The 27417-nt window shown below is 43.7% G+C and overlaps 1 protein-coding gene across 1 annotated transcript in view; it reads right to left on the bottom strand.

The window, feature by feature from the left end:
* Positions 1-1543: 1543 nt before the first annotated feature.
* The window catches only part of acbd6 (acyl-CoA binding domain containing 6), a 29708-nt gene continuing 3834 nt past the window's right edge, over positions 1544-27417 (bottom strand). Inside the window, exons 4-8 of the mRNA XM_085398519.1 lie at positions 23226-23299; positions 19840-19945; positions 17057-17146; positions 3815-3845; positions 1544-1981 (exon numbers count right to left, since the gene is read on the bottom strand). Coding sequence (XP_085254645.1) covers positions 1827-1981; positions 3815-3845; positions 17057-17146; positions 19840-19945; positions 23226-23299 — 456 coding nt within the window. The 3' untranslated portion in view covers positions 1544-1826. The remainder of the gene's footprint in view (positions 1982-3814; positions 3846-17056; positions 17147-19839; positions 19946-23225; positions 23300-27417) is intronic.

Genomic DNA, 27417 nt, shown 5'->3' with positions numbered 1-27417 from the left:
TGTCGGGCTCGTAGCTGAAAACTAGCTTTACTTTGTTGTCTGGGTCAACTTTGCTAGTGAGAGACAGAGAGAGGCGTTGAAAGGCTCCAACGGAGCTTATTGTTTTCGGAGGAAAACACGAACACTGTGTAGAGTCGAGCCTTAACAGCTTACTTACAACTGGGCTCGTCAGGCTCTGTTTGGCTGCAGTGGTTATTATTATTATATTTACATGCTTCCAGCTCCCGTTTCTGCTCCGTGACAGCTCCTACTTTTCCTTTTCTCCTCCCTCGCTCACAGACACATCACGGACTACACCACCCATCAGGCTACATGCTTTAGGGCGATGCCTGCAACACTCTGCCTGTTGCCTTCATATTAAATCATTTTTTGAATAATAATTTTAAAAATATTTCTTCACATCATTATGCAGCTGCGAGATTGAGACAGACATTAGAGCCTCTTAATGCGCGTTTTGTTTGGGTTTCCACCGGAGTGGAATTACTAAAAATAGAGAGAGCATATTCTGAATATCACCTTCTTAAACGGTAACTAATGGAAGACAGTTACTCATATTTTGTATTTTAAATATGTAACGCAGGTACATGTATTCCATTACTCCCCAACACTGACCATAGCAATGCGCCCTCCTTGGATTCAAGCAGATCATCAATGATGCATTTACAGACTTGGAAATCAAGAATGCTCACAAAAAATAGATTTATCCAAAAATATGAATCTAGGAGCGTAAAACTACAAACATGACCGTGAGAACAATCTGGATCAGGTGATCATCATGTGCAGGTTTCACTAAAATCCGAAAGCTCCGACACATGTGAAGCAGGCGCAGGCAGACGCATCACCATTGCACAAGCTCATTGGTCCATTGGCAAGACGAGCAGCTCTGCGGACGTCGCTCGTCAGCAGTGTGGGCCATGGCCTCACACATTTATGTAAATATGTACGTGGAGAAAGACGCCCAAGTGGAATCGGGTTACATCACTCACACGGGGAACTCTAGAACAGTGCTTAAGGCTTCTTTTTGAACAGATAACAGGAAGTCAAGGACGCAGGTTTGCAGAACACTTTAATGAAACACGTGGAAAGCATTCCTTGGTACCTAACAGAATCATGAACAAACCACTAGAACAGACTAAACTGATTAAAAGGCCTGGCTGGTTGCAGTAGGAGTGGGTGATATGTATGGGATTCTCTGATGGATTTGGATGTTACACCATGTCGTGATGATGATAAATATTGTGATATCTTATAGCGTTTATAGATAAGTGAATGGGGATGTCTGTTTTTGCTTGATCTGGTGATGCCGGATAAATACAGATGCTTTAACACACAGATGCACACAATGTCATTTATATATTGCCAATATGCTGTCCAGCTCATTTAATTGCACCATCTCCAGTCAAAGTCTTGTAGCTATACCTTATCAGTTCATAAATCTGTCTTACAGTAACCGTCATATCACCCAACCCTACTGTGCAGATAGTCAATACAGTATATAGAAGACTGAAAATACATGCAGTGCCCTTGTGTATTAAATTGAATGACTAATGTTTACAACCGCAGCTCAAAAAGAGCTAAACCAATGAAATCAAAGTCACCTCAACAATTTGGGTGGGGGAGAGGGAAAAAAAAAAAAAAAAAAAAAAAAAGACAAAATAGAAAACAAAACCCGTCTGCAGTCCAGGTCTACAGACTGTTAGGGCTGAAAAGGGGGAAAGAAGTCTCTGCAGGGATGAATGAAGGATTATGGGAAGGCTGGGCAAAAGAGGGGAGCAGGGAGGAGACTAGGAGATTGGAATAACAGGGTGGTGGGATGCAAGGCCGACTCAGCCTTTCGAAGTAGTGTACCCACGCAGGAGAAGGGAGATCGCACGGGAATCAGTGACCTCCTCAGGAAGACAACCTTCCTGGTCTGTGATAGTTGGGTCAGCTCCAGATTTCAGCAGCAGATCCACAATTTCAACAAATTCACACGCCGAAGCTACAAAAACAAAACAAAGTCACATTGGAAACCGAAAGAACAACATGAAATGTACGATATTTTAAATCAATATTCCGTCTCCCGAGAACAAATGCATAGAAAACCAATTATCTATCACATCAGTGTGAGCATCCTTGAGTTTTTACCCCCATGAGGTTCACGTGTGTTTAGTGAAAGCTGTTGGATCGATTGCCAAGACAGGCGTTACAGAAACTCGAGTCCTCGTATGAATGGATGAATAAACTAAACACTTTGGTTCGAGTTGATACACCTGGACAAATGAAACTGTTTACCTCCATGTTGTCACTGAGACTGCAGCTTTAGCAACATTTTATTAATAAATGAGTTTTAACCAAACAGAGTTAATGTGGTTGCGTTTCATTTAGTTTTAAATGGTTAATGAAACAATGAACCACTGTTACGATGTGGCAGGTTAGAGTGAATGTGCCTCATTCCGTCTCCACACTGTGGGTTAATACAGTATGTAAAGTGCTGCAGTTAATGAAAAGCTAATCTGCAGGCCCAGCACTGACACTGGCTTGGACCTGAGCTTCCTTCAAACACTTCATTTCTGCCCCATTGACAATTTGTACCCCACTAAAAGGGTCTTTCCCCTCCCAGTGCAGAGTGGAGAGGGGCGGGGGGGAGCATGCACTTTCTTAACCCAGTTAGAGGGCTCCTTCATTCCCGATCTACCTCTTGCCCCTCTGACACTCCCTCCCGCTCGCTGCTTTTAAAGAGCAGACTCTGCTGTGCCATGTTCGCTGATGTCAGCAGCCGCAGTGATTGACAGCAAGGCCTTTTAACCTCCAGCTCAGAGGTGGCCGGTGGGAGTGTGCACGCACGGGATGCGATGTTACATCGGAATGCACGCGAGTGCGAGAGCAAGGCTGTGTGCATGCTCAAGCTGCAGCTATGAATGAATGTATGAGGTGTGCAAAGCCACAAGAATCACTAATCTTCCAGCTAAAACAGAGTAACAAAGCTTGACTGTTTCTCCCCCCCAGCCACACTTGCAGCCCTCCTCTTGTTACTCTAAACAGTATTTTATTTAGCCAGCCTTGTGTGTGCGCGTGCGGCGCGTCTCTCGCCTGGGCCTTGAGCTGTAAAAAGTGGCTGGCCCTCGGGGGAGCCGTAGAGGAGGAGAACAATTTATGGTGAGCAGTAAACCCTCAATTAATCACTTGCCAGCCAGTGTGGCCCTGTGCAAAGAGAGGTGGGAATGAATTTTCATTCTCTGCTATTTGTCTCTTGGAGTTCATCGCTTATGTTTATTAGTCATCTTTTTATGCCCCATCCTCAGGACTTCTTCTGGTGAGTGCGGGTGTGTGTGCAGATCTCCAGTGGGTAATCCAGCATGCCCACTCCAACGCCACCAAGCACAGGGACAGATGGTGCAGCCACATGCACACAGAGGCTCAGAGGACATGGGAAACGCCCCTCAGGGACATGTGTGTTGGGGCACGAGGGGGTCAGGGGAGTCTAAGGACCACTGCTGATTTCCTCTGGGAGGTCTAGTGATTATTACACACAAACACACACACGCAGGAGCAAAAAGGAAGGAATGACAAACTTTGTGGAAAACAGCAGAAAATAAGTGAGGAATAGAAAGGATAGAGCGGGAGGAGCAGGACTCAAAGATGATCAATTTGAAACAAAATATAGTCAAAGAAGGCGTGCGCACAAAAAAAACAAGCTGCTGTAAATAAAGTGAGAGTGCGCACGCAGACAACATGATGTCTGTGCAGAATAAATGTGGAATGAGATGAGCCAATTTGAAAAATAGGCACAAAAAGCTTTACAGCGAGGAAAGTGTTCACGATGCTTTCTTACCATAATGCAACGCCGTCTGTCCTTCATCGTCCTGTAAAAAGCCAAAAACAAGTGTTTAATTCAAAGGACCTGTGACACAGCAAAAACAAGACTTCACTGAGTGCACATTCAAACAATATCCACTTAACACAGAAATAATGCCAGCAGTTGCTGTGAGTAAGTTGTGAGCTGTCACTTTGTCCAGACTTCAAGAGGGAAACTCGCACCTGATTGAATACAAATTAAACATTTTTTGTGGACAAAGGGTGCCGTGTTTATGTTTGCCTGGACCAAAGGGGAATTCTAAGACGATGAGATATTGATTTGAGAAACATGTGACCTGAAAAATCTAAACTTTCAGCTTGCAGGTCGTTTCCAGCTCTGGTTAACCTGAAACCTAAAGCTCAGATTAAAGGGGAGCCATCACCCCCTTCAATCATAGCTGCCCATCCAGCATCAACCCGAATCCAAACCCATCACCGAAAGGTTGAATCTGTTCATCTGGATGTTTTCAGTGGGCGTCTCAGCTGACAGCAGGTTTCCAACCTTAGTTGTAATGTTTATGTGACCATTACGAAAACGATGCATCAATACTGGATTTACAAAGTCTGAGTGGAAGAAAGGGAACATTTCTCACTCACGTTGATGCTAATTTGGAAATTATTTTTTATAATTCGCAGACTATTGTGTGGCTTGTTTGAAGTGTTAATTAATAAGTCAAAGCTCATACAAATCAAACTATATGGACAAGACACAGGCCGGAGCCGTTAACACTGGAGTTTAGGTGTTCTGTCATTTTGCCACAGGTGTATTTAAACAAAAAGCAACTCACCGTGCAGCCTTTAAACATTCGGTTTATTCTAAAGAGCTCGCTGAATTTAAGTGTAGCACTCCCCTTATATTCAAGTTAGTTTGTGAATATCTGGGAGGTACGAAATGTCACAACCAACTAACTGCATTTAGGAACCACAGCCGCTCAGACACAAAGTGCACACATTTAAAACAAAAAGAACTCAAATGATGCACAAAAACTATTTGCTAGGAGCTCCGTGACACGTTTCCACACCAAAGCCGCTCCTGCAGGTATAAAGTGTAGATGTCCCAGCACCTTCATCCATAGTATGGATTTTAACAGGTCAAGGTCTATTAACACTGGACTTTGGCTACATTTACATTCATTGCATTTCACCCTTTCATGGCTACTTTGTTACTCAGCCCCAACCAAATAAACCTTTAAAAGATGAGCCAGAAACATGCATTTAAAAAAATAAATAAATTTATATCCATCTCATCTGTAAGTGACCGTGTTTAACCTATAACATCAAGTGCATCATATCTGATACACGAGTTTGTGACCTCAACATCTGTGTGATCTGAGTGTACGCTCTTTGAACAGATGATCCTTGTGGTGAAAGGCTCAGCGGCAGCGATATGATATCTTGTATGAAGTGTTAGACTGAGGACAGCGATGGGGAAACTGCGTCCTTGCGTGTCTGTAGATATAAAAGACAGTTCTGACAGGCACCATCACCAGGAGATTCAGTTTTTAAAATCACTGCTCCAGCCTGCTTTTGCACCTCCGTGGTAATAAACTGTGGCCTTAGAACAAGAGCAGCAGTTGAACCAAGTGGAATCATTTCAAAGAAGATTAAAACTAAGGAGGCTCTTGTAGCTCACATGTCACTGCAGTCACAAAAGTTCCAAACTATTGTAAAATTATTCATTAGTCTTTCCTGTTTTGTTACCTCCTGTCACACCAAGCCACACCTCCCTCATTTCATTTCCTTACTTCACCCATCATCCTCGCCTCGCCCCCGTTCGTTCCTCTCGTCTCTTCTTCAGACTTAATCCCTCTCCTCTACAATCCCTCATTTCCCTTCCTTCCCTTTCCCGTCTGCCTTCTCCTGCTGAAACCAGTGCAGAGTGATCCTATTGTTGTGTTTCTCTCCATCTCTCAGGGGCAGCACTTCAGGGACCTGCTGATTGGATTAGAGCTTTCTATTCCCTCTGGGTGGATCACAGAGAACAGATGCAAATCGCCACCAGCGTGGAAAGCGTGCAGCGGTTAACCCAAGACAACAATGCTGTCTGACTGAGAGTCAAATCACAACCTGTGATGTACTGCAGAAAACGTGTCAGCCTGACAGTCTGGAGAAGAGCAGGCAGACCTGTAGCAAAATAGCTGCATTTATATATGCGCGCATACGTCTAACAGCAAGAGGGTCACGTTTTAATCTTCTCGGCATTTTGTGTAAATAAGATAATGCTGCAACCAATTTCCCCTTTAGTTCACAACACAGACAAAGACTGAGCACAGTGGGAGAGCGGCAGATGTTTACAGCCAGGGCCAAGTGAAAGACCACGCCGCACATAAATACAGTTATAATTAAAGTGTAACGGCTTTAAGCTCTAATCTGCCTCCAGCGCTAATCTGCAGTTTGTTGTTCGGCAGCATAAAAGGACGCGTGTGCGCTCGTAAGTGAAAATATGTGACTGATAAAACACAGGCCAACAAACCTAACAATACAGATGAGCACGCCAGCGCACGTGTGCAGCCTACATGCCTCTTGCATGTTCATGTGAGGGGGTCAGCGGCCTGTCCTCTCAGCGTTCCCTAATGCTCCCGGATCCAGGACGGAGGCTTGATGGAATCACAGGAAATTGGATTGTCTTCCATTTGCTTTGGAAGCAGCCAGGAAGAGACACTCCTTCCCCCCCACAATACCTGCAGCTAGCACGCCCCCCTCCCACCTCACTCGTGCACCCAAGTTCCCATCCCATTATGAAGGCATGTTGCACCAAACCTCTGCTTCTACATGTCATCCAAAGTTTCCCCTTGCGATGCAGAAACGCTGGGCTGTATGTCAGCAGAGTGCTCAATAAAGCAGCTGCTTGCACAATGGCAGCAGGAGAGCTCCAGCACTGTGTAGTGCATCACCCTAATGGGGTGGAGCAATGCGTTTAGGAGCCGCATGGGTAGGGATTGATCTATCAGTACACTTGCAATTTTGGTGAATTTCAGTCACACCAATCTATCATTTCTAACACACAAATGATGTGAAGCAAGATTGATGAGAGGAGGAGTGAATTAAGGAAATACAGAGATGCAGCATGTAGTCATACTTTTAAAAAGATCAAAAATAGTGTAACTATTCCAAAAGTGCTCAAAAGTGGGGAAAGAAGAAGAAGAAAAAAATCAGATACATTTTATTCTTCCATGTCTGTCATAAAGTACCAGCCACTCCTAAAAATATCAGCACAGGATTGTCAAAACAACTCAAAGTCAAAAAGGGAACAAATAAAAGTCTGTAGCTCCGTTTATCTGCAGAGAAGGGGACGGTCAAAGATGTTGAGTTCATTTCTGTAAAACGATTTAACTTGTTTTCGTCAATGGATGCTGCAAAACATTCAACCAAAGCTAAACTTCACTCCAGGATTAAGAGGAGGGGATCTGGGACATGTCCGAGGTGGAAACTCAGCTCAGCCGGGGAAACGAATGGAACTGCCGAGTCCCTGCGCCATTTATCTTATATTTAAAAAACAACAAATAAAACAGCATCTCTAAAATACTGATGCATATTATTAGCACACAATGCCTTTGGTCACTTACATAAACCGTCATGAAGACAAAACACCATTTAGCACTATATCAGAGTTTGGTTCTTTTAATGTGAGCAGAGTTGGTTTTAAAAGGAAAAACGTCTGAAGTGGAAACAGCTTAAATTCTTGAGCCAATGCGGACATGTCAGGCTGCTGCTCTTTTAAAGGCCAGAGGACTCGATATGCCAGCGGAGAGATTGGAGACCATTTCTCCTTCAGCTCTCTGTTCTAATCTCATTTTTCTGCGTCTCAGTAAACTTTCTTTGGGCTTTTCTTCCTCCGTTTCTCCGCCTCCTCCTTTTCTCCCCCTACTGTCCCTGACAGCAACATTAAACAAGTAGGGAAAAATGAAGCAATTATGATTTATGATCAATGCATGCAGCAGCAGCTGCTGACTTTTATAATGACAGTGGTTGGGGAGGGAGATGGAGTGGATGAATGTGTGCGCGTGTATTGGTCTCCAGGGTGTGTGTGGGGTAGATGAGGGGTGAATCGATAGGCGGCTGGGATCATTGGTATGCAGATTCCAGCAGATAGCATTATGATGAGCAGGTGCCATCAATCAGAAAGAAGAGCCCAGACTGAGAAGCTGATCCTCCTTCAGCGGGTCCCATCTAAGACTAGAGCAGCTACTGTGCCACCAAAACCTTGGACTTGTTGGACAACTTAAATGCACAATATATAAATCATATCAACCAGCAGAAAGCCATTTACCAAAACACATATGCAATCAGCACTCAGTGTCCTGGGCACTGTGCATCGCTTCTACCCTTCAAGCCAAATCTATTCAAAGACTGATTCTTTACACAATAAAGGGATTGATGTGCAAAACCTCTGATAAGTGGTCTGCTCCAAAAACAAGACGGAAAAGCAAAACTGCCGTGCAGTGCAAAGTTACGCAGATTAACAGCTGAATATACGTATGCTGATATTTATACTTTGATTTATCACCAGTTTGTGTTCTATCCAAATGAAATTTAACAGATTTGTGACGAATAATGAGCGACAAAAACCGACGAACAGCAGAAACTAGAAACTAAAACATGCTTTAAAGCAATATAAAGATGAGCATCAATGGATCCCTTAAATGTTTTGGTGTCTTTACCTCACATTAAAATATCCATAAATTAAGTGAAGCTGAAGACGTTACACAGCCGTGTGGCTGCTTTTGTTTGCTGCTGATGCTTCTGTGGACGTTTTTCCTGACATGTGCACTGGGAAGGCCCCCAGTTAAAAGGATCTGCAGACCAGGCCCAGCCTTAATTGAATCTGGGTCTCCTCTCTGAGCTGGGAGAGGTAACCTTGCCATTCAGTGTGTGAGCACTGCCGCCCACGGTCAAATTAGCCCCAACACCAAACTCCCTGCCCTTCACACCTTCTGCGAGTGTCCTTCAGCTTCCTGGGTTTCCCCATCTCTGTCACTTCTATATGTGCTATCACACCAAGCAGCTAAACCTAAAGACATAAAAAAGGGACCGTAGATATTAAATGAGTTAAAGGGTTTCAGTGTGTCTGTAGATCTATGTGCAGTTTCAGCATTAAAGAACTTTAACAGTCATTTTCCTTCCTCTCTGCTACAGAGAAAGGCAAGAAGTCTTTTCACCAAATCTCCATCTCTTCATCCACGTCTTCCCCTCCACACGTCTCGCCCCGCCTATGTCGCAAAGCTTGCTTGTTCCCATGGGACACCTTAGCCTCCATTAAAGCCATCAGAGAAGGAAGATGGGGTTGAGGCTGAGAATTAACATCGGCAGAGGCCCTCCTGCGGCTCATCGATGATGTTTAAAAAGAAATATATGAAATAAATAAATAAATACATAAAAGTGTAATATGAAAATCAATGGGCAAGCAGTGGGGGCTCTGGCCTGGCATTTGGAGTGAGGGACTCATAAAGCTGAGTACTGCAGGAGACTGATGGAAGGCAAAACACTTACTTTGTTTATTCTCTCTCCTCACCCCATCCCCTCCCCTCGCTGTCTGTATCCAGCTCTCACTCCCTCACTCTCCTCTCCCCCTCTGTCTGCAACAGTCGAGGACAGCTTTAATGCTCCTGACAATTTATGTGGACGGTTAAGAACGATGGAAATCAAATAGCTGAGTGTAGGCAAGGCCCAGTGAGTGGCCAATAAGAAAGAAACAACAGCTGATGATGGCAAAGAGGACCGTTACCTGCTGGAATGGCTCTTTAGGCTGGACCATTACTGTCAAGCAGCTGGCTCTTTTCTGAGTGCTCATATTATAGATTCATAACTGTGTCGGTGTCTGATAGGCTCTTTTTAACAGCGCACTGCAACAGCTTTTATTTCATCGAGTCCGGCTAATGTGCAGCAAGTACCAAATGTGTATCCTATAACACCAGGTTACTGCGTGACTGCTAAGATGACAAGTGCTGTGTGACGGGAAACGATGCCCTGTGTGCATCCTTTACAGAGCCATGCTGCGGTTCAGGCTGGCTTGAAAATGGCTAACATGTGTGAGTTTAGTTAATTATGGTAAAAGGACATCGTGGATTTACTTTATGCACAAAAAGACAACACTTGAGTAACATCCCAGAGTCATATTTATATCTTCATAATCAGGGCTATAGGGAAAGAAAAACCCCCAGCAGTAATGCATCCACTCATCCAGGGTCAGGTTGTGGGGGCAGCAGCCTAAGCAGCCCAGACCTTCCTTTCCCCAGCCACCTCCCCCAGCTCATTCGGGAGGGGGAAACCGCAGAGGCGTTCCCAGGACAGAGTGTGTCCCGGGTTTACCTCGAGTCCTCCTCCCTGTGTTATGTGCCTGGAACACCTCGCCAACTAGTCGTCCTACTCAGACTCTCCGCCCTCTCTCTAAGACAGAGGCCACAGGCGAGGGTAGGGATGCAGACAGACCAGTAAAGTCAACAGCTCTGCTTTTACACTCAGCTTTCTTCACTACAGCTGACCAGTACAACGCCCGTGTTGCAGATGCAGCCCCAGTCTGCCCCATCAGATTGTTGGGAAAAAAAAGATCTGAGATATTTTAACTCCTCCACTTGGGGCAACAACTTGTCCCTGACCCAGAGTTGGCAATCCCCCCCCCGTTTTCCAGCTGAGAACCATGGCAACAGTGGAAGTCTTTAGCAGATCTGATAAACCTGGATGCTGGTGTCCCATTAAAGGTCAAGTTCAGTGCATCCAGTCTAAACATACCATCATTGTGCTGCAGCCCAAACCCAACTAAGCATTTCCATTTTGTCTTATCCAGCAATACAAATACTTGGAAGTTCTGCTACACTGAAAATACTGTATAGTGGTGCCCTCGAGCAATCATGCTGACTGAACTGCGACTTTTCCAAAAACAGCCCAATACACTCAGTAATGTGCAAGACAAATATTGGCAGTATGGCGAACCCTCCAACAGGTCAGTGTTGCATCACATTATCAGACCTCACTAGTGTCCATCTCGCATCTTTGTTTACTCTGCCCACTTTCTGCCTTCACCTTATTGTGTTATCCATTTTCATTCCATATATTTTTTCCTCTCCTTACCTTTCCCACCTTGGTGCATTTTCTTAATTATCCTATACATTCTGGAGGATAGGTTGCACAATTATATGCACAGAAACGCATGCACACGCGCGCACACAATTATGACAAATATTGCTGGATATTTGTTATGACTGGGCTGACTGAGCCATTAGTTATAGGAGGCAGTGCTGGGAAAGGGGAGGGACACAAACGTGTAATAATACCTCCACCATAGAATTTCAATCAGCCCGCCATGGCGTGTGTGAGCGCATTCGCCGCTTTGATCACACGAGCAGCCGACACCACAGCAGAGGACTCTGCTGCTGTAGAGCGGCACCACATCCATAAGGAGGTTTATGTTTTTGCTAATTCAGTGGGAGATTTAATATTGATGCAGGTTTGATGTGCTTTAGTGAAAAATTCAAATTAAATGTTTTTCAGATGTGCCGCTTGATTTGTGAAGCAGGGAATTGGCACAAACCAAAAATATTTCTATTGTGAAGAAAAAGCAGTCATGCACTTCTCAGTAAGCACTGTAATTTTTATTTATGCTCCATTTTGACCTTTTATATTTTTAAATTAATTAAACATGCAGCACATCCACAGCAAGTCAGGATTATTAAACCAAGAAGCAAAATGACTTTTTCCTGGATTTTGTAGATCTTTGTCACTACTCCTATAAACTTATTAGAATAAAGTGTAAAAGGCCGATGTTCTGGGGTCCACCTCCTCAAAAGTGAGACTTTGCAGGTTACGTAAAATGCATTCGCTCTTTAAATTCAAAACAGTTTAGATCAGGGACCGGGTACAGACTCCAATCTAGGCAACTGGACGGCTTCGGAAAATTATGTTAGAGAATTTATGAAGGAAAAATTATGAACACTAAAAGATGAGTGATAAATGCAGTAGGTTTTGGGAGGTACAGGGGAGAAAAGAAATAACTGGAATAATCTCGTAATGAACACATCAGTTGCAACTAGTTTTGAAGCCTTCAACCTGTGGATTTACTCCAACGCAGTGCCAACATTTGGCATTGTGTGTGGGTGTGTATAAATAAATAACTGACTCATTTTCGTTGCATTATCATTTTCACTTTTTTGACAAAGCTTTAGGTTACTGTCATAACTGAGGATCTCCGAAGCATGAGTGAATATTTGGCTACAGGCTAATGGACCCTTGTGTATTTGCAGAAGCACGTCTACATTACGACCCGAATATCATCTGCATCAGGGCCCTTCACCTGTATGTTAAGACAGGCTTATTAAAGCTGGGTGTGTGGATTAGTTAAGATTACACTGGCTTAACAAAGATGCATGACATAACTACACATTTGGTTTTTTCCAGTTGGGGCATTTATGAACTGACAGGAGATGAGCAGTGTAGTGTGGCCTGCACCTCTTGAATAAATGGCTTAAGATGAGAAGCCAACATTCTAAAAGCTAATGTCTACATGCTAATAGCTTTAGATTAGAACAAATGCACAAAGTGCTAATGTGGAAAATCTTCAAAGATTATTTACAGTTCTTTGCTGATCTACGCAGACATTCAGCAAAGTCGAGGTGTCCCATGGAGACAAATTCACCGTTTGGCCTCAATAAATAAATTAACATCCACCTCAGTTTAAGTCCACCCACTCCACTCACTACAATATCAAATCAATGCATCCTTGGAGAGACCATGTCATTACAAATCAGCTATACAGACTTGAAGCCACAGTGTGCCCTTTCCAGTTTTACACGAGCGGCATGCTCTGCCCAGTTCTTGGAATATAAAAAAGTTAGATAAAAGGTAAATAAAATAAAACGTCTCAAAGGCCAAACTTCTCTCACACGAGACATCTGCAGGTCCCACGTGCAGGCTGCGTGCATGCGACTTGTGTGCACTCCAGCCACCAATTGTAGGCCACCCAGTCAGATATTTATTACTATTGATCTCGCTGGTCCTGGCTGAAGACTTTTGTTCTGCTGGCTCAAGGCTCTGACCTCAATTAAGTTATGAATTTCTATCCGATAGACTGATAGACTGGGAGTGCTTGGGCCCTGCCGTGGCCACGCTACCACGCTGGTTTAATTAGAATTAGCGGTGCTGCGAGTCGCCCTCGCTGCCTCATGGATCATGTTGTTTTAATATAAAGTAGAGGCGGAGGCAGAGAGGGATGGAGTGAAGGGGATGGTGGCATTGGCTGGGTGGGAGGGGAGAGTGATGAGGCGAGGGGAAAAGAGAGGCAGAGGGACAGGCAAAAAGCAAGTGAAAGAATGCGAGATGCAGTCATGGTGCTTAAAACTTTGGCTGCATTTTTCCTCCCATCACCTAAACTTAATGCTCACTTCCTGTTGCGCATTGAGGGCCCGTTGGGTTCACCTGCATGTCACCTGTCTGTCCTCTTTGTTAAACTAATCCTCCCTGTGTCACCTACGCTCTTAGTAATCCCAGTCTAAGGCCGACATTGTGAAAGTCTACCCCGACCATTCCTGCTAGTCTGGACCTAAGCCGTACCTTCTTAACTCCTCCTCCACGACTGAGTACACCTTTTATAAATGTGTTTCCGTAGCAACCCAAAGGGTTGCTGGGAAGATTAAAGTGTTTGGGATTTCCACCTAAAAAAACAAAAGTTGTCTGTGTGTGTGTGGGCGATGAGGCTTAGCCGTGGGTTTGAGATTACAGCATCTGGACAGCGAATGACCACACGTGGGGCCGTGTGGGACAAATTCCCAAACTTCAAAGTGAACAAAAAGAAGAATTACCAAAGTCTTGATTGGGAACAATGTAACTGAATATCTGAAACTTGTTTGTCTTGCTTTGATTTATTTTTTCCAGATTAAAACTGAAGGAACCAAATTGAATCAATGAGGTAATATTATTGAGAGAACAGCGTTGTGGTAAAACAGTGAACGGTTACTGATGATTTCTGTTGAACCTTTTAAAATACAAACCAGTCGGCTGACTGAAATGTTAAACCAGCCTGTGCTCAGAATGATTTCTTTTGACAAAGCTTGTGCGTTTGTGTTTAAACGTGTATTCATACGCAGCAGCTGTAGAAGTACTTTTATTCTCTTTTATTTAGCAAAGTGTGTTATGAATTTCATCAAAAGACTATTTTAACACCTACAACTGGCAAGTATCAATTTTAGAACCAAGATCACGTAGGACCATTTTTCCCTTTCTCCCCATGGAGTAAGAAAGTCAAATCAGTTGGCATATAATCAAATCTGCAAATGAAATAAAATATTTTAGTAAGGGACAAGATTGTTGACTATGGAGACTTTCTGGTATTCACGTGTTCTTTGAGCAGACTTTGGTTGACCAAAAGAGGGAACTGCAATCCCAGACCTCATGGCTACAGTTTGCTTTTTATTTATTTTACATTTAGAGACCAATGCACCGGGCGGGACGTCTCTGAACAACTAATCCACAAAGGGTTAAGTCAGCAGACTCGCCGCTAGCTTTCCAGATTGGTAATATGTTCTTTAATTGACAAAAAATGATTGATTCCCGTTTTTATCAAAGCATAATTCAGGTATTTGTAATACTAATTATATTTAACCTCCAAGGACCTGCGTCCACATATGTGGACCTCACATTTTGGGTTGTCTAGAACAAAATACTAAATTTTGGGCCTGATACCCACTTAGGACATCATGCTGCCACTGTTCTATCGAAATTTAAAGCGAATGTCCTCATGTGTGGATCTTTTTCCTCAGAAACAAAAATCAAAACGCACAGATTTACTCTGATTCTTCGTGGTTGTTTTTACATTCATCAGGTCCCACTCAGCCCAAATGCAAAGAGAAATTAAAAATGCTGCCATGAAAGACTTCGGAGGTTAAACAAATTTACAATGAATTTTCTCCTGTTTAGATCAATTTATCCCACTGTTGGGATGTAATGAAAGTCCTAAACTGCAATTTGCTAAATACTTATTTACCACCTTAGTATTTATATTAAAGTCTTAATTTCTCCTATTAAAATGCATTTGTCTTGCCACCAGTTGGTCTCGCTTGCTCCACTTGCTCTGGGTGTATTAGTCGAGGGATGCTGTGGAGGAGGAGCAGCGGGTTTTACTGCACCATAACCTGATCTACAGTTAGCAGGTGGCAGATCTGTGTATTCAAACACAGACAGCTACCTATTGTGGTCCCTCCCTGCCTTGATCCTGGATTAACTATCAAACGAGCCCTTAATGCAGGTTACCAGGGTTTGGGAACAATTCACTAAAACAATCAGTTGATTAATTTCAAACGATTTCCCCTCTTCTGCCAAGCAAATGATAATACTTTTGTTTTTAACTCCAAGCCCCCCTCCCCTTTTTTAATCAACAAATTAAGCATAAATCATGTTTGATCTTTATTTACTGGTTGCTCGGCAGTTGGTAGAGGTCGAGAAAGATTACTGGGCGCACTAATAGGCTACAAACAACCCAAACATGCCTCCGTTGCCCCTCGTGAACAACCTCTCACATTTCTTTTGTATTAAAAACACCCAAAACAAAGCAAAAATGAACCATTAAAACTACTTGTTACGTTTTCCATATTACCTCAGTGCAACAAAAATCATTCCCTTACTTTCTCCCCTCCTGAGTAAAGCCCACGACCAACTAACAAAAGGATGTTCCAGCATGTTCTAATGGGAGGCATATTATTCTGTAAGCTTCACAAAGTGAGATAATTTGGCATTGCAACACAGTGGCATGATTTAGCCGACTATATTTTCTCTGAGCCACCTCTTTGTCACCTCATAAATTTGCTTCCAGCAGCTCTGACACTGAGGTCCAGTTTCTTAATATTCAGCCTCCTGCACAGACGTGCTGCAGTACCTGAGAGGCGAGCAGGTGGAACATTCCCGGTGGCCTGAATACATGAATTCAGGCGAGTTTGCGATTGTGCCGAGATACAACATCCTGCCTCTGAAATATGTGTTTGTTTCTATACCCATCTTTCCACAAAGTAGATTTTAAAGACTGAATGTGATCACTTTGAGTCATTCACTAACGCCATCTTCATTCCGTTTGATTCAGGAGGAAGAAGGAAACAAATAAAACATGAAATAAATTCAGCGTGCCCAAATTTAGCCGATCCATTAGGACGACCTGGGCAGAGATTGAGGTTTCACCAGTTTGACTGCTGAAGCGTCTTCTCACTTAGATGTATTATTTTAAAGATGGATACATGACTGTTTTATTTATAAAAAAAACAAGCTTCCATCTATACATCAATCCTCTTCTGCTGTCATTATCCTGATATGCAGTAAATCATCAGTGAAGTGTTTTGCAGTTATCCTGCTGTTAAGTCTTTTATGAGCCATTTGACACAAATCTACCACCTCCCTGCGAGCATTCGAAACAAAAGAGCCACGCATGACCACAAAAGAGAAAGTCATTTGTGAAATGTCCTGATTATGTGGGTTGTGCAACGTAAAACAATTTGCCTGATTACTTCCAATTGATTCGTCCTTACAGTTAAAACCTCAGCGCGGGCTGTTGCACTGCACTGTGTCATGCCGCCGTGCAGGGGAACAGGAGTAATTTCTCCGATGTGCAGCTGAGCCAGCTTACCAAAGCTAAAGCCTCCTGGATGCTACTAAACCTCAGGGAGCCTAAACACTAGGCTAGCTACCAGCTAACTCAGTCTGCTAAAACCCTGAGGGATTTGTCTGTGGCACAAAGTGAATTAAAGGTGACCTTCTGAAAAGGATGGAGAGAAAAAAGAAAGAGGGGAGTGGGGATGCAGGAGATGTCACCATTTTCTTTTAGTTTACTTGTCCATGTACAAACGAGTAGCCATGCCCTCATCCCACACAATGTCAAATTCTCTACATTATGACCACATGTTGTGTACAAGTCAACATAGAAATGCATTAGATCTGAGGTCATCCTGCAGTTTCTGCAGAGCTGTTTAATAAACCTCCCGCAGTGCGTTTGCTAACCAAGCTTTATTATTGTCAATAACTCAGGTTTCATTTCTTTAATGTTAAAACGACTCCTGTGATGATGATGATGATGGCATGAAGACTAGTCTAATATTAAATGATCACAAAGATTCAGAACTTGAGCGTGAAGTAGAATTCTCACATCACATAGTAACTGTGGTGATGTTTAGGCAGCATTTGACTTTGAAGGAGATTTTTACTATCAAGACACTTTCTTTAGAATACATAAAGGAAGAGTGTTACTCGCCTGAATGTTGATTTCTGCTTTGTGCTGTAGTAATAAAGACACCATCTCCTTGTGGCCTCTGTCACAGGCCCAGTGCAGGAGAGCCCGGCCCTGCAAAAATAAGAAATAATTGGTGTACGATAACATCAAAGACATGCAGGGATGACCAAACTTCCAAAGCCAAGATGTGTTTAAACTAGCGTGACGCTCTCAGTGTCGTGTCTGGTCAGACCAAATCAAGCAGGCTTGATACAAAGACACCTCGTCACCTCTCCTCCTTCTCTACCTCAAAGAAAGAAAAAAAAATAAGCCAATCGAGCTTTACAAAAGGTTATGAATGCCCATTCAGAAATCAGAGCCTTTGGACCGGTCCATAATGAGCCGAGTATAAAGTGATGAGACATGTGGACTCTGGCCTCATACAAACACTTATATGCACAAACTTTTACGCGGCTGAAGCAAAGTCCAAAGACTTCAAGGCAAATTGCAGAATGCTGCAAAGGTTGATTGATGCGACGCTGTGCACAAAACATGAGTAGCCTCCCTTCTCTCCCTCCCTTTCTCACACTCATGCACCATCCTCTCCTTAGGTCCAAGATCCTGCTCTAATAAAACCACACAACCTCATTTTTCAGTGAGGCCAATTAGGTAAAGCTAACTCTCCAAGTCCAATTCTGTTGCTTAAATTATATTGATCACCACGGCTGCATGTTAAAATGGATACTTGTAAGCTGGGCTGGAATACCAATAAGTTGGCCTCTCTCTCCCGCTCTCAGGTGTGCTTCTGCTGACTGTTGCCCACATTTTCACTGAAGACCAAAGTGTGCAGGTTCCAGTGGGACATCACACAAACTCTGCAACTCCATAGGAGTATTTGTGCAGATCATCATGGCAGCACTGGATATTTATGGATATTTAAGTTCTGTCATAATCACAATATGAATATTTGAGTTAAATTGTGGCCAAAAGTCAAAATTACCATCAACAAAAAAACAAAACACAATTAAATTTTAAATTTCATTACTTTTTCCCCAGAAACCTCAAAGCGATACCTTTGAACATGGCTAATATATTACTATTGAAGAAGGTAACCCGCTTTTGTGCTGGCGCTCTGCTCTGATAGGTCAAAGTGGGTTAAATTCCTGACCAGTGTGGAGACTGTAAGTGCACCTCTGCAAAAAATAAAAGACATTAGCAAAGTAACAAAAGGTTAAAAGGTTCTTTTATCCTCTTAGTCCCAATAAACACCTATTGCATATTTGAGTACACAAACCACAGTATCCAAAACATTTACCCCACCGTCCCAGCAGTTAACACAGAGCTACACAAGATATTGAGATTCAGCTGCAGAGATTGTGAAGGAGCCTTTAGTGTTTCCTAGAAGACAAATATGCTGTACGCTGGTTATTTGTTGAGAGCAGAGTAGAGCTTTTGTCCACTCAAACATGCTCTGAAGCATGCTCACACTACAAGTATCTCCAAATGTAACACTACCTCTTAATGTGGTGAAAATCTAACTATAAATTACATTCTCAGCTCCCCGTTGCCACATAAAAAGTTCTCCAATTCCCGACATGCTGACTCAGACTCAACTGTAATTTAGATAAATACTGCTGGATGAAAAAAAAAAAAAACTTCCTATTTTATATAAACACGACTATAATACGTTCACAGATGCAGCTTTTAAATATGGAGCTTTTTTATTATATTCAAAGCCATTCTTAATGCAGTCCGCTCTACATCTACAGATATTCTGGATCAGAACTGAAGCACAAACACCACATGTGATCTGTTGGGGTAATCGCCATTTATTCATCCAAACCGTAAATAGTTGTCAGTTGGTTTGGTTCAACTATGATCTGAACGCATTACATAAATAAAAACTAGGGGGGGCATTTTTCTATCTAGTAATAAATTTTCACTGAATTTTATCAGAAAGGGAGAACATTCATGTCCCAACAGCTGACAGGATGAGCTCGCCTCACACATTCTAATGCATTTTTAAATTTCTCTGCCTTAGAGTCTGAGCTCTAAGGCAGAGCTTTTGTTTGTTGGTTGCTACTAGAAATGTGTAACACAGGTGGGTATTTGATCACTGCCCCAAACAGTGAGTGCTGGGAAGACCGCCTTTCTGTCTCTGAGCCACAGATGCAAATGATCGCTGCTCGCCAATAGAAAACTTCACTACTGCCCTCTCCTGTCCAGCAAGCTGAATTACAGCTAAGAGGCCAACAATGGCTGGGGACACAAAGCATTCTCACTGAGGTCCTTCAGCCATCTGGCCTTTGACTGAACTCACCAGCCGACTGCCTGTTTATCTGCATAGCGGCTGTGATGAAAGAGGCTGGGAGTGAGCCATTTGGCCTGGATGCTAACCAATCAAGGACAGATGAATGGAGTTCAGGGTCAATCCAGAAAACACCTCCTGATGCTAATAGCCGCTCATACAATTTACGCATTTCAGTCAGAGCAGCGATTCCCGCGTGTGGCCACAGATCACTGAAACCATTATGTAACGACGGCTGCGTGAGCTGCATGAGCTGTTCCCCCAGTGACCTGTATTTTTCATGATACGGGTCTGATCGCTTTTACCTTCCCCTCCCACACAAGGGGTCAGAGCCATGCAGCTGTTGCAGATTCAACAGACACGTCAGCCATACAATGAAGTTCTTCCTGACTCTGATTTTAATTTGCTACTATAGGCCTGTCCTCCTGCATTATGTATGAAAACTACAGTTCTGTCAAGTAACACTTTGTCAAGTCAATCATGCAACCAGTGGAGTGTGACTGAGCTTTGCAGATACCTCTTCATCCCGTATATTGACGTCCACGTTCTGGGAGGTGATGGCGTTGGTGATGTATTCGATGTTATTGTCTCTGCAGTAGTCAAAGATGTTCTTATCCTCTTCCCTGAGAACATGGGGGGGGGGGGGAAATGAACAGCTATCAGTTACCATAATATTTATAATTATTAATATGGTTTTACTTTAACTGAGATTTCGGCAGGTTTCTGGAAACAAATGTTGCCCTTTAGCACCACAAAGATTGAACTGAAACTATGTCCATGGGCAAAAAGCTTTTTATTAGCAGATTGTGTAGCTCATCATGCGGTCCTTCAAAATGGAAAGTGCAGGTACACCACACAAGCAACACGTTGTCACATTAGTGGTAATGGTAGCAGCTAGCATAGTGAAGCAACCACAGACGTAACAGATAACATCTCTCATAGAAAAGCAGCAGCCACGCGTCCCAGATCCCTCGGGAGCACCGGCGTATGACACATGCACACAGAGCCATCCCACCTCTAATTATCTCTCTGTCTCTAATCACCTCTTGGCATTGGGGACAGGAGTGCATGCTGGGAGAGAAGAGGGTGCAGTGGTGGAGGAGGGACGTTGGGTGAGGGGGAGAGAAGGGGCAAAATCTCATTTAGAGCTTTACGCCTTCCCTTTCCTCTGCCCATGCCGGCCATTCAGATTAATTCAATTTAGTGCTCTATTGTTCGACAGGAAACCCTGCAAACCTGCCGCTTTACCGCTCCCACACAGTCAGTCATCCCCAAGGCAAATCCCCCACTTCCTGTTTCCGACGCCAGCGTGCTCTGCTGCACTGGGCCTCAAAAGTCCCAGAGCGCGAGCGCGCACACACACAGCATTTTGGGACATTTCACCTGCTGTACCTCCTGAGCTACAGCTGCCTCCGAGTTAGACCCAGTCAGGTATCGTCTTATACAACCAAAGCAGTCTTGTTAGAAATGTGAAGCAGATTTGGTTGAATTCAAGCACAAAAGCAACTTGAGTGTCAGAAACAATTTTTACGTTCAAAGTTGTCACATTTGGCACAGAGGAGATGACGAGCTCAGCGTTTTAAAGAACGAGGCAGCTGCCTGGACCGACCACACAGGAAACAGGACAACCCTAGCAAACAAAGCTCCTCTCTTTGAGCATCCTCACTATCGGACAGGTTTCGCACATTTTACCATGAAATCGGGCAGCTAAAGACCGTTTAGCATCCAATCAGACTGATTCTGACATGTGTGCTCTCCTCTGTGGCGTCCTAAAATTCCAGGCTGCAGTTAATGTATGAAAACAGCCACAGTATCACAATCTTGATACTAGAGATCCAGCACACACTAAAGATCCTGCACAGCAAACATCAGGGAGATAAATCTCACTTGCCATCAACACAATCTACGCTTCGAGTTCGTTCCCACTCCGACACAGCAAAACACAAAGGAAGTTGTATCTGCAGTTTGCTCTTTAATGCTCCTCTGCACTTCCTTTTCTTCCTCCCTTTCTCGTGCCCTTGCCTCCCATCACCTCCCTCTTCTCATCAGCCTTTGGTGAATTATGAATAACTCATTACACTTTTATCACAGACAGGTTATGTATGAGCACATTCATTTGCATAGCCCTGATTACCACTGCTATGTTTATTCATGAGACACCAAGCTGGGCTCCACCTACTTCCTTGTCTGATGGCCACGCTGACCCCAAATGTCCCTGATGTGTGGCCGCCATCCGTCTCCCCCGGCAACTAATCAATAGGGCGACTCATCAGTCTTTCGTCGATGGTCGACGGGGCTTGCTTGACATATATAAAGCACAAGCGAACCCTGCATGTGCGCATGCAGATCGCTAAAGGGTTAGATTGGGGTTATTAAAAATGTAAATAAAAAAGCTCAGGAAGGAAGGAAAGCACACAATTTTTCGTTTTGATCCTTTCCATTAACACTGAAAACACACACACACACACACACACACACACACACACACACACACACACACACACACACACACACACACAGGCTATAAACAAACTAATGATTAATGTGGGTCCTATAAACGACATGACATCAACAGCGCCGCAAAGCATGCTGGGAAGGTCACAGGCTACTCTGTCATCACTGGGGTACCAATGGTTTTGTGTTTGTGTGTAAGAGTGTTACGTGCTCACATGTGTGTGTCCAGTCTGGTGTACTGGCAGATATGTCCTTCATCCATCAGGCTAAACTGGTCACAGTGGTGGAGAACACTCATCTACCTGGCCTGAGCTTCACTGATCAACACCATGGCCACACCATTCATCAAACAAACACACACATACACCTACACAATCTGTCACCACATTCCCTGCAGGGCCCTGGTCGATCCCCTCGACGAGGCCGAGTTCCACGGAAGTATGAGAAACTCGAATAACTCAGCTTCGGCTTCCAGCAGAGCGTTCGGACAACAAAGCCTCCATTGTTTATCCCAATCCTTTTTCAGGGTGGGGGAGAGAATTACAAGTGTAGCATTCAAAGGCTCCTCAATCACACAGTGATCAGCTCAGTAGTCCAGGGATATCGCTAATCAATCCTGCTTTTGTCGATGCACGCTCCACACACGTCTACAAACACACACGCGCTCCAAAGTCGAGATGAGCAGCGAGCAATGCAATTAACTGTCTGGTTAACAGGTGCTTAGCTGTTTAATATGGAGAGGATCCGCGTGTTTCTGTGTGAGCACAAGGAAATTGAAATGCAGCAGAGCAGTGAGTGTGACAGTTCTGGCAGGTTGTGCAAGGACCTGGATGAAAACCTGCAGCAACGTATAGTGAAGACTGTATGTTTAGGCGTGCACAAGTGTGCAGATTTTTGCCTTCCTGGTTCCCACGGGAGGCATCGTTGCTATTGGATATCACCAAGAGGAGCGCTGTTCTGGGAACCCTGCTTCACCCTCCTCGCTCTGCTGTACCCAGGTCGTCTTCATCACCCCCACCCCGACGCAAAAAAATGAAAAAAATAAATCCATAATTAAAAAGGGGAGCCCGCCTCTTCCCAAGACCGTGCATACCAATCACATGCAGCCATTTATGATGAAAACCTGCAGGAATCACACATCTCATTTTCATCTCCAATAGAGCTCTTTTTCATTGAAATGAGGATGAGCTTTTTAAGCTTGAGCAGGTCTGCCAGGCAAGAGTAAATGGAGAATGTGTTTCATTAACATAAATCAGAACTGGATGACGTCTCTGGGCCTGAACTGCAGTTATGGTCTGTTGAATATAATCAAATACTGCATCAACAATGCCAGACTTAGACCGACCTGAGCATTAAATAAGCGGCGATTCACAATTGGAGGAAAAAGATGAGTCTGTTCAAGCTTGTGTTAGGATGTCAGTAGATTTCATTTCTGAGATATGCAGATACCTGATCATCTCTTCTTGGTATAGGGAACTGACTGCTGCACCGAAGCCTGTTCTCCTTTCCGCTCCTCGTCTTTCCTGTAACAACAGTGAGAAATGCAACATCAACAGTGAAAGCCACACAACAATAAATGCAGTAAACCCAGAGCATGCATATTTGGTGCACATACACAAACACATATTTAACCACCTACATCACACTCATTTATTTGGTATTGCTGAAGGACATTTAGTTATCATTGGTGTGTTTACATATTTACAACAAATCTTAATTGACTACTTTTTTGCTTGTTTTACCAGTGATGGTGGTCTGTTCAGCGGCAGAGATCTGCTGGTACCAAACAGCTGCTGTGAAAAGTAGCCAATTAAATACAGGTGTTTTGGAACATGTTGATTGGGACATACCAAGTGTTGCCACATGGAGGGGGGGGGGGGGGGTTCTGTTATTTAAACTATTAAACTAACTCTTTGTTGTGCTTTTTGATATTAGATAGTGTGTCAGAGTTTGTTCTCCCCACGTGTCTAAATTGTGCTGATGAGCCAGCTGCTGTCTCTCAGCTCAGTGTTTGGTTTGTTTGTGATTATTAAAGCCCAACGCTTAACCAGCTCAGTTCCTCAGGTATGGTAGCAGCGGTGGGATCAGTCACCTCAGGACACAGGCCTTTTTCAACAAACCAGTTTTTTCTTTCTAACTTTGACTCCCTTCCTGTACTTCTTCTGAGACTTGCACTGTGGAGATATGAGACTAGAATAGGTGAGGATCACACAGCTAGTGAAAAGCATGTGGAGACCTGAGCTTCTAATATGGCTGATGATGAGGGAGAAGATATCAAAGAGATACACATATGACTGTGTGGCCACTACCAGCTCCACCACCATCATCAAGTTTGCTGACGACACCGTCGTGGTGGGCCTGATCTCTGATAACAACGAGACGGCCTACGTGAAGGAGATTAGGAATCTGGAGAACTGGTGCCAGAGGAACAACCTCCTTCTAAACGTCAGTAAGACAAAGGAGCTGATAGTGGACTTCAGCACTAAGCAGGAGAGGAACTACCAGACCCCCGTCATCAACGAGTGCCCAGTGGAGAGAGTGGACAGCTTCAAATACCTCGGAGTTCACATCACGCAGGACCTGTCATGGTCCTGTCACATCAACACCGTGGTGAAAAAGGCCCGACAGCGTCTCTACCACCTCAGACGCTTGAGAGACTTCCAACTGCCCTCCAAGGTGCTCAGGAACTTTTACTCGTGCACCATAGAGAGCATCCTGGCGGGAAACATCTTAACCTGGTTCGGGAACAGCACCATGCAGGACAGACGAGCTCTACAGAGGGTTGTGCGGTCAGCTGAGCGCACCATCCGCTCCGAGCTCCCTGACCTGCACTCAATCTACAGCAGGCGGTGCTGGACCAAGGCCAGGAAGATGGTGAAGGACCTCAGCCATCCCAACAACAGACTGTTCTCTCTGCTGAGGTCAGGAAAGCGATTCCGCTCCCTGAAGACCAACACAGAGAGACTGAGGAGGAGCTTCTTCCCGCAGGCGATACGGTCTCTCAATCACACCACCACACAGTACTGACCCACACATATGGTTCTTACACACACACTGGACTTTCTGGACTTTGGTTTTGCACAACACTGGTCACTATATTCTTCATTTCCAGTTAATACTTGTACAGCTGCTGTTATTGTGTATATATTTATTTATATTTCTTCATACATTCTTATATAGTTCTATATTGTGTATTTTGTTGTACAGTTATTTTATTTTCAACTTTAATTTATATATTTATCTTTATCTTATTCTCCCAGTTAAATTTACCCTTCATTCTAATTTGTGTTGTACAGTTATTTCATTTTTAACCTTAATTTATATTTTATTCCTTCCTAGTTAAATTTACCCTTTTTAATTTTTCATATTTATTTCCTATCTTATTCATAGCCTTTTCCTTTTTTGTTTTCTTTAGGTCACGAGCAGTTGTCCAAGCATTTCACTACATATCGTACTGTGTATGACTGTGTACGTGACAAATAAAAATTTGAATTTGAATTTGAATAAAACTGAAGGAACTGGCTGGGAGCTTGCAAACCTTCATGGGACAGCATGTAGCAGCAACACTGAAATGCAGACTTGCACGTCGACCGACCCAGACCCACTGGAAGCTCCTGATGACGGAGATCACCGTCACAGGTCCAGCTACATCCTACCAGAAGTTAACTTCAGAGTCAGGTCAGTAACTCTTCTGAGCCAATATTACAAACATAAACTGAAGATGGTATTGAGCATTTCCTTGTTACCTTTGGGAGAATTGCAGCTGCCTGGACATGATCACATTCAGACTGGTTCTTCTGCCTCATTCGTCTACCTATAATGTTAAGGCCCCAATGTGCCTCAGTTCATATGAATGTTTATCAACTTTCATTTTCAGTTTCCTTCATATTTATCCTGATTAGAACCTCGGGGAGCTTTCTGGGAGGGTAAAGGAGTTGTGTGGGGAAATGGATTCAGCCTAAAAGTGAAAGAGTGCAGTGAAGTAATTAAGGAACAATAGTTAGGAATGTTCTAATCCTAAAACAGCCGCTGAAGCTGCCATGCTTGCTGACGTCTTTGTGGAAACCCAAAGGAAGGGACAGCCACTGAGTAAGACTTTTGATGAGTATGTCTGCAGGCCAGTATCATCACACCATCGCATTGGATGCGTCGGAGACTTGGGGCAACTTGGGGTTCAGCATCTTTCCCAAGGATACTTTGGCATGCACACTGGAGCATCCAGGAATCTCACCATCAACCTTCCAATTGATAGATGAGCTCCTCAGCGTCCTGAGCTACAGACACCCTGATAGGAATACCAATAAGTTACTATTGTTGCCATAAGGTCACACTAAGTCCAACAAAACTGACCCAAATGTGTTTTTAAAACAACAGAAATGTTGTTTGGGGGGCAATAAACCTCCAAAAAAAACCTGTTGTGCAGTCAGAGCTTTTGCCAAGCACCCAGCCTTCTCTAGCTTAGTTTACCAGCCTTGGGTTTCTTCTCCAGTGACAGCGGGATGGGCCCATCGATTCTCTATAAAGCAGGCTCCTACCTCTAATCTTTGAGAAACTAAAGCTGGCAAACAGTTCAGATGGTGTAAATCTGAAACGACTCTTTGGGGGCTTCAGACATGACCTCACTGCTAATAAATGGCCAACAAAATGTGCAATAGTTTTAAATGCATCATGTCTTAATTTTGTGACTATTGTTAATCTTCTGTTTTCATGTGATCCCACATTACATTCAGCTCAGCCAAGACTTTATTACCCAGACTATTCTTTGTGGGCCAACCTTGACTCACAAAAGAGCCCACACAAATCTGATTTCAGAAAATAGGCAGAGTGGGGAGAACATGACAAGCGAAGCAAAACCGTGCGTGCACTTTTGGGACAACCTAATTCACTTCAGAAACTCGGAATATTCGCTGATGCACTGGCCCTGCTCCTCTGCAGTATAATGCAATATAAAGGCAGTGTCTGCTCAACAATTGAGACAGGAACAGAGGTCAAACTGTGGCTATTATTCTCTCCCCTGCTTCTCTGTCTATGCACTTCTACTTACACCATTTAACTGTGCTTCCAAAAGAATAGCTGCTGCCATGCTATGGCGCTTTGTTAACACTAATAGAATCAGGTTCTTTACAGGCAGGGTAGCGGTGCTTTTGCTGGGCCCACCCCTGGTATTGTGTGGCTTAGGGCAGAGTCAGCGAGTATTGCCCCACAGCTTGGTGGAAGAGAAACGTGTCAGGATGGGATACGTGGTTGACAGTGATGCTATTTGGGAGACACAAATGAATGGATGGGGGGGGGGCAGCAAAGTGAGTGGAAGACTGGGAGAGGAAATGGGGGGAAAAGAGCAAGAAGCACAGACTGCCTTTAAAAATGAATGTTTCAGTGTTCCTTTGCTTTGCAGCCAAGTTGTAGCTGTGCATATGTGACTGTGTGCCCATCCCTCTGAGTAAAGAGTGCACGCTCTCATGTTCACATGTGCTCTGTGTATCACGAACACGGCAAACCAGAGTCATGATGCGGTGTAAATGAGAACAGAATCAACGATCTGCAAGTCTCAAACATATATTTTAGTCACAATCCAATATAGAAAACATTGACATTTTTAAACTGAGACATTCGTCTATTTTGTGTAAAATAAGAGCTCATT

This window comes from Rhamphochromis longiceps, linkage group LG23 (genome assembly GCF_057381845.1).
Source record: "Rhamphochromis longiceps isolate RC_006_pf linkage group LG23, R_longiceps_female_GT1.1, whole genome shotgun sequence".
Classification (NCBI taxonomy): Eukaryota; Metazoa; Chordata; class Actinopteri; order Cichliformes; family Cichlidae; genus Rhamphochromis; species Rhamphochromis longiceps.
This window is presented reverse-complemented; position numbering and strand designations above follow the sequence as displayed.